The sequence below is a fragment of the Trachymyrmex septentrionalis genome, unplaced genomic scaffold, assembly GCF_001594115.1.
Source record: "Trachymyrmex septentrionalis isolate Tsep2-gDNA-1 unplaced genomic scaffold, Tsep1.0 scaffold20, whole genome shotgun sequence".
NCBI classification, from domain to species: domain Eukaryota; kingdom Metazoa; phylum Arthropoda; class Insecta; order Hymenoptera; family Formicidae; genus Trachymyrmex; species Trachymyrmex septentrionalis.
Genome location: NW_017305180.1, coordinates 1,367,666 through 1,376,623, shown reverse-complemented (window position 1 = coordinate 1,376,623; position 8,958 = coordinate 1,367,666). Strand labels below are relative to the sequence as shown.

Sequence of the window (8,958 nt, the reverse complement as noted above, 5' to 3'; positions counted from 1 at the left end):
AGAGAGAGAGAGAGAGAGAGAGAGAGAGAGAGAGAGAGAGAGAGAGAGAGAGAGAGAGAGACACTTTAAAGTCAAATGACGGGATATAATGATCGTAATAATAATGTTTTATTTATTTATAATGCTTTATTTATTTATTATATGATCAGATTATTTTGTGATTAAAAGTTTTAATAAAATTGATATTAACTTGATTGAGATCTTGACGAATCGTATATACAACAAACGAATTTCAATGTTCATAGAACGAGCGGTAACATCGAACTTGTAAACCCTACACTCACAAGTATAAACTACTTTCATTAGTGTTTCTTTGCAGTGCATCACAGTCTACCGAGGTTGACGATTCGACAATATTGCTAGCAATCTTTGGAACAAATAGTGTTGCTTTCTTTTCGATTTTATTTTCTTCTCAAATTCTCCTTATACAATTTAAACCTTCTATTTATCTTTTTTTGTTAATAGAAAAATATGATTTACATGTTTTAGAAAATATGATAAAAAATAACATATTATTAAATTGTTATTATTTGTTATCTGTTAATAGAATACGCTGATAAAACTATATTATAAATAATCATAAAAATCTATACAGAGAGTTTTTGTTTAACAATAGTTTTTTAATGAAAAAGATTTAGTTTATGTTAGGTAAGTTAAAAAATATTTAATAAGTATTAATTTCTGTAGTATTACATCTTTTTCATAAAAAATTAACGGTATAATAATTATTATTATGTCTATCATATTTTTAATAGTGTTTAATCATGTTTTTAGATAAAGTAAAAGTATATAAATATAATAAAATTAATTTTTAAAAGTTTTAAGTAATAATATAATAATTATTTTTGTTTTAGTAAAAAAAATAGATAATCAAAAATAAAAGAGAAATCAATTTGAACGAACAGTCAATACGATAACATCATAGACAACGTATCTTCCAAAGCCAATAAGATTTCCATCAATTTCTCACATTCTTCTCACATCTCATTCATGCTTCGATTTTTCTATTTTTATTGCAAAGTTGAGATAAAATAAAAATGCATTAATATTAAATAAGAAAGCATGATAAAAATAGTTATTGAAAATATAATAATTAAAAAATAAAGTTTTAAATCTAGTTCTATTAATTTACAAATTGATTGAAATACAAAATATAATCATTATTTTAATAATTTGAATTAAAAAATGTAATGGCAGATTAAAAATAAAAGTGCATAATTACGTATAATTAGATGTAATTCTTATTGAGATATTAATCATAATAGAATAATGATTGCGATAATTAAAAGAAACGTATTATATAAGTCAAGATAAATGTGACTAATTTTATCAAATAAAATTTTATTACTTAAGACTATAGATAAGATTTAAATAGATTATTCAGTAAGGATCGTATCTTATTGGATAAATCGGGTTTCTCCAGACTGGTGAACTCTCTTACATCCCGGCGATTTCTTTCTTCTATCACGAAGTCGAGAGGCGTGGGCGGCAATCTGTAAAGGAACGTTGCGCGCCGCATTGCGAGGCGTACGCCTTCGCGAGCTTTCTAACGAGGCTTTACCACGGGTGGCTTAAAGCATTAAAGCGGATCGCGTGAAGCATCGCTCTGTAGGATTAACTTACTGTGGCTGGGGTTCTAGCAAAGAAGAGGAACTCGCTGAAAGCGGCGCCGCGCCGCATGCAGCACAGAGTACTTCACTCTCTCTCTCTCTCTCTCTGTTCTTTCGTTTTAAAGCCCTCCCGATTGCTCTTTTTCTCGCGCTCCATCGATAGCATAGGGCGTGCTTGGAGTCGTTTTTCTCGCGGCTGCCTTCTCCGTTCTCCATATTAATCAACAACACGTGCAACGACGACCGCGCTACCCTGCTCGACGTACTCTCCATCTTTCCTCATACTGTTCAAAATATGAACATTTTTTGCAAATTCTTATTTTTATATTTTTATTAAAAAATTAAAAGTAGATTTTGTAATATTAACGTAATTTTATCCGGTAGTTATGACATTATATCCAGTATGATAAAGTTTTTTGTTAATTCTTTACAAGAAATAAAGAAATCCTTGGCAATATTGAACAACATGAGCAATCAATTTTTTAGTTTTATTTGAACATTATTTGTTGGAACATAGTCCTAAACTGAAACTGGAGCAGTAATATTACAGATTAAATTGACAAGTAATTTAATGTTGAGGATGCTAATATACATGTTTACAATTCTGTAAATAATTTATTGTAAACAAATATTACCTCAGCCGCAATTCGAACCGATATCTCCCCAATTCCGGCGTTCTTTCAATTCGAGACGTATGACAATATTTATCGCAATAACTAGAAAAACAAATTAAGAAATTTTTTTTAATATGTTTATAATATATGCTGTAATACATATATATTTAAAAATAGAAAAGTTATAATAAAATATTGCAATTTAATTAAGTTGTGAGAATTATTTGGATTTCTTAAAATTTATTTTACAAGAAAAAAACTTTTACTTATGCAAATTTTATTCTTTTTTACAGATTAATTTTATAAATATTTTCTATTTATGTTTATTATGGGTAATATATATGTATATATATTTTATTATATATTTCAGATTCATGGCGTATTTGTAATAGTTTGGACTTTGAATGCCTAGCTAAGCATAAATGTAAATATTATTACATTAATCTAAAAACAATTATGTTTTTACATAAATAATTTGTAAACTTTAATATTTATATTATTTAAAACTTATTATTTAAATAAATTAATAATTATGATCACTTTATACTCGATATATTGATTTTTATTTCCTTTATAAAATAGCCGATTGGTTAACGATTCTCCCTCACGAGGAAGAACACACTAATTTTGAAAAAGAAGAAAAGGCTTTACATTGTTACAATTGTTATGCTGCCTGTGAAGATATTAGTTACGATGTATTAAGTTGGACGACTGATATGACTCCTGGTGAATTTAATACTAACTTATTGTAAGTATATTTACATTTTTGCCAGTGTAAAATATAAAATTGTTTTTGAAGATTTCTAGAAAATGCTCTTAAAACTTTTCTGTTGCTTAATTTTAGACAAAATTACAATGTTACTGATGAAGGAATAGTACATATATACTTTTCAAAGTATGGCACAATCAGATTAAAACAAGACATGTCTTTTTACTGGTATGATCTCGTAAGTAAGTACAGATTGTTAAGGAATTATACCTACTTATAAATGAGAGATTAAATTTAAATTCTTTAATCCTAACTTTTACATTTTTTTATCGGATTAAAACTTTTAAAAAAGCTTATGTAGTAAATGCAATTTGTTCTGAATATAGGATCAATTATAGAAACAAAATTCTTTTATTTAATATTTCTTTAACAAATCTTGTAATTATTTTACTTAGTTTTTAAAAAAATGTTTCTTTCAATAATCAAATTTAAAGTAAAAAACTATAAAAATGATTTTGTAAAAAACGAATAAAATTGATAAGTAGAGGGAGGATGTGTAAAAGACACAAACGGTCTTGCTTAATCTGTCATTGAACTTATTATAATTAGTGTAAATATAGTACTTACACACACAATTAGTGCCAAGTGACATTACTACTTCTCCTGATATATCTGATATCACTGCGTTCCACATCATATCTATATTTTTGAAGAAATAACTTCTCCCGGTTTGCGATGTTTCCACCTTTAACATTTTTAATTAATTGCACATTGCGGACAAGAAGTAAATTATGAAGAACTTTGCATTTGGTATGAAAACTGACGATGAGCAAATCTTTTCACAGTTGATACAAAACATATGAAAAAGATATCACATGATCAAAGATAGAGTAGTGTGGAAGAGAAATTTTCTGTCCGCGTTCTTCTGTAGCATGCCCGAGGGTTTTCAAAAATGGAATTTTAATATCCGACTGTGTATCACGTTTCTCCACTCTAGTCTGGTACTCGTGCAAAAAAAAAAGATAATACTTCTCACATAGCGCAATTTCTAGTTGCCGGTGCTTACTTTGCAAATAAATTGCTGAAAAGAGGAATATTTTCTGAGAAACATGGAAAAGTTTATTTGACATTCGACTTTTCATAATCCCAAAAATTTAAGAAGATAATTTTTAATATATAATTAATACGCATTAGAGAAAAAACAAATGTTTTAAATTTGATTATATAAATTATATGTGCATGCATTTATTTATACTGATAAAAGAAAATAATAAAGGTTTTATATAAAATAAATCTATTTGAAAATTTTAGACATTTTATTAATGTTAATTAGAAAATCTGTTATTGTAAAATTTGAACATAGTTTTCTATATATCTTATTTTGTATATACTTTTTGTTTTGTATATTATTTATATATAAAACAAAAATCAGAAAAAATGGTAATACTTCAAATATGAGAGCAGATATGCACTTTTTTCAACTCTAATTTAAATACAGTCATAAATTCTACATCTATCTAAATCTACCCAAGAGTCGTTATTTTTTTACATTAACTACTAATGGAAAGCAATAATTCTATATTAATACAAAGACGGAACTTATTAAGTTTATATACGCTCCAGGCTAAAAATTTGGAAACACTTTTTAAAAATTGATTTTAGGGATTGTTTCAAATATCTATAAAACAATGTATTTTTAACAATAATAATTCTTTAGGTCCAATAAAGATTATTGACTCTAAAGAATTATTATAGATATTTAAATAATTAATTTCAAAAATGTCAATTTTTAAAAAGTGCTTCCAAAATTTTGGCTTGGAATGTATATACGTGTATATTTGTATATGTACTTACAAATTAAGAAAAAAGCAATTACATATTCGATTTATAAAGCATTGATTAAAGGGTATCAAGTGTAAAGAAAGAAAAGTGACGGTGATATCGCTGGAAAAATCTTTCTATTTTACAGCATAAATTGCCACTACTGCGCGTAATATTTTTTTTAAGAATGAACAATGAAAACACGCGGCAGTTTTATCAAATCATTTTATCTTCCCTTGCTATCAAAAGGTATGTCGTATCATAAAAATGATCGTTTTGCAGGTGATATCGGCGGTATATGTGGCGTCTTCATTGGCTTTAGTTTCATCACTATAGTGGAGCTTCTGTATTTCTTTGTGCTCATGTTTAGAGATTTGTTCTGTAAAAAATCGGCCTTACAGAAAGATGACGATCGCAAGACTAAAATCCCATCAGATCAAACTCAAACCACAGGGACAATATATTGGAACGAACTGCAACCACGATCCTGGCATTCGGCGAAATACGGCAAATTCTCTGCTAACAGAGTCAGATATTGACTGACGGAGGTATTATGGAATTATTCAGGAAGATTTTCGATTGGAATAATTCCATTTTCGTCAGTTAATATTTGAAATTATTAAGAAGTATCTGATATCTATCTCTCTATCTATCTATCTACCTATTATCTATCTATTATATCTACATCTTACGAGTAAACGGAAGATCGATTCAGAACAAAGCCTTAGGCAAAAATAATTGGAGAAAATTGTCACTGTTTATTTTAATACATATCAATGATAAACTAATTTAGAAAAAGATTTATTATTACCTAAAAATGGAATCATAATAGAAAGTTCCTTAGTTGAAAATTCACTTTTTCTATCAGAAAATAATTCTATAATATCTTTAATTATAACCGGTTCAATATATTATATTAATTTTTATGAAATTATATATTGTCGTATTAATTTAGCATTAATTCTATTTTATTATCATAAAAAAATATTATAAGAAGCAACAAGTAGTTTTTATTATGTCATAAATTAATCACTATTTTGATGTTTTAAGCTCCTTATAAAAGTAGATTGATTTTACATATCTTCATTTTACATATTATCCTAAAAAGTCCCATAATACAACCTATGCAAAATTTTGGTTGTATTTCTGCATAATTAATATGCACGTGGAATTATCGAAAATCCATTAAAAGGTTCTTAAGCTTGATACAAAATTTTAAGCCAGGTTTTATGTATAATGGTGCATTATAAACGCGAATTTTAACACTTTGTGAATATAACATTGATTTTTACTTTACAAAATTATGATAGATTATTATTATTTACAACTATTTTACGCGTGTAATTTTGGTAATTCAAGTTTTATATATAACGTTTAGTTTCACTATATAGAACCATTGAGATAATTAATTACATAAATTGATGCAATTATTATGCATATCTTGGGAAAAACATTTGTGTGCTGCAACTTTGAGTTGGCTGTTTCATAAAGATGATATTGCTGGATAATAAGACGTTATTAATGAGGGAAGTGCTAAATAATGAGGCTGCAGTTGTTTACGAGAGAGATACGAAGCGGTTATAATCTTCTCTGTAAGAGCATGAATAGAACGTGATAGAAACATGAAGCTGCATGGGAATTGTTATCTGCTCCGATGATACTTGTCAGAGACACGTAATTAATTTCTCAGCGTAATTATGTTTTTAACACAAATATTCATGTGTACTTATGTGTATTCAAAATACAAGTTTATCTAATAGCGCCATGTTTGTCGAATCAACTTTGATCTGTTTATTAAAATGACTTTACTGCAATACAAGCGAATTTTGATTGACTTTACGAAAATTTAACTAAACCTTACAATCAATATTAGCAATTCGATATTACAGTAAATAGATATGACTGTTTGCAATTGCAGATGTTGCTTGTCAGTACTGGGTGCGCATGTAATTTCATAAGCATATATAAGGTCTGTTTTGTATTTGAATACTTTGTCATTACATTGCCCACAATCATATATATGTGATATTGAGATTTAAATTAAATATATATTTAATTTAAATATAAATTATAAAGAGAAAATTTTATTCAGAGAAAGCATTTAGAATAATACCGAAGCATTCAGAATAAATTGTATAACAAATTTCTTTGATTATAAATATGATTGCGGTGCAACTAAAATTTGAAAAAATAAATAAGAAGTGATTAAAAAATGGATTTATTTGGTTTTTTGTGAAAAATCCTTTAATTGCAAATAATAAAAATTTAATTTTTATTTATATCAAAAGGTATACTTATATAGATACAGTTTTGAAAAATAAAAAAATATAGAAAAACGTAACATTCAATTTAATATGCTCTTATAGCAAAAGAAAAACTCGATTAAAGAATCGTTGTGCGAACTTTGTCGATGTAAGTAATTCCGGATCAGCCTGTAGAAATCGCCCGAGCAACCTGTTATACGCCAGTTGTGCCACAAACTTTCGTGAAACAGGTCAGGACGGTCTCTGGAGAAGACCAGGGTTGAGACAGGCAAATATTATTAAGGGATAAGTATACGGGATAAGTACTAAATGTTTTGCGGTGCAAAATGTACCAATATATCCGAGAAGAGAACAATGATGATCAGAAGCGCAAGGGTAATGGAGGAAGAAAAATATGGCTATCATGGTTTCAGTACCGTAATAATCTTCCCTTGTATCGCCATCGACTATATGTATCCAGTTCTGTCAAACCGCACAAGGAGTCAGATTCCACGTAGAGGAAGATTTATTAACGAAAGCGCTATACCGCGGAACGCCGATAAATTATCGATAAAAAAGGAGCAACACACCTTGACTCCGATGCCTTCCTGACAACCCTTTCATTCTTCTCTGGCCTCTATTATATTATGGGTTCTCTATTTTAGAATGATGTATGCGACTTGGTATGAAATATATTCAACCAATATCTTGACATGAAATATAATAAGTGTCACGTTTTCATTGTTATCTCATAACATCAAATATTATGCAAAATTAATATACTTTATTAGCATAAGCAATTCAATTAGTATAATATTATTGAAAGTGCTTTGTTATCAGCTTTATATATCTTTCTCTTTACAATACCGAGATCCATATAAATCATAATAATAAATCTTATCTTATCTATCCTTATCTCATATGCAAATATTAAAACTTTATCTTTCAACAATTTTTCTTAATTTTAAATAGAGAAATTTTTTATATGGCTTTAAAAATGAAAAGTTAACAATAACAATCAAGCATATAGAATAATCTTCCGTAATGCATATGTCCATGCATATAAAACAAAATGTATAGCATTTTTAAATTTCGTACCAGATTTAAAATTTTGCGCAATTTGTTTCTATAAAAATTAGATTCATAGTATATCATAAAAATTTCACTTTGCAGAACAATATTTTACAATAAAATAAACGTATTTGTTTTTAAAATAATAAAACGATTTTTACAAAATATTTGCAGAAGAAGAAAGAATGAACAAATAAGAAAAATTTATTTTTAATTTGGAATAAGTTTAACATATACTTAAAAAAAAATCTTCTTGTTATTAACTTTCTAAAATGTATGTAACTTTCTCTATATAAGATTTTAAAGATACATAAGAAAATATTTTTTAATGAAAACAAATTTTCTTTTTTTTTCTTTGTTAATAAACGTTGTTTAACTTATATAATTTAACTGATTATGCAATTTCTTAAACATTTTTACTATTTTAGAGATACTTTTTTTAATGTTAAACAAGAAGAATATGTTATTATTATATACATATATTTATGTATTTAAAAATTTACTTGCAAATAGTTAATTTTAAAGCTTAAATTAACTATTCAAATAAAATTTAAATAAATAATTATTAGATATGTTATATATTTATCCAGAAAATCAACATTACGTTCAGACTTTTAATAGAAATTTGTTAATAGTATTTAGTTTGCATAAGATATTAAAAAAAATGATTTTTTACAACTCTCTCTTTTATAATATTTTTTGTTTCTGTAATATGTGTTGTATATGTATTTGTGAAAAGCTCAGTATTTTTTTCTAAAAATTTAGAATGTTTTTAAAATTTATAATGCATAATAATCTGCTTTGTACCCTATCGGTGACTATTGATAGTTTCAAGCTTGTTAACTTGAATGCATCATTGCTCGCCTTTAGATCTTGCGTTTATGCTATTT

At 26.9% G+C, this 8,958-nt stretch overlaps 1 protein-coding gene across 1 annotated transcript in view; it reads left to right on the top strand.

Annotated features, from left to right (window-relative positions):
* LOC108747662 (sodium channel protein Nach-like) overlaps positions 1–5,293 on the top strand; it is a 15,104-nt gene extending 9,811 nt beyond the window's left edge. The window contains exons 7-10 of the mRNA XM_018485264.1: positions 2,595–2,648; positions 2,807–2,972; positions 3,069–3,175; positions 5,037–5,293. Coding sequence (XP_018340766.1) covers positions 2,595–2,648; positions 2,807–2,972; positions 3,069–3,175; positions 5,037–5,293 — 584 coding nt within the window. The remainder of the gene's footprint in view (positions 1–2,594; positions 2,649–2,806; positions 2,973–3,068; positions 3,176–5,036) is intronic.
* The last annotated feature ends 3,665 nt before the right edge of the window (positions 5,294–8,958 follow it).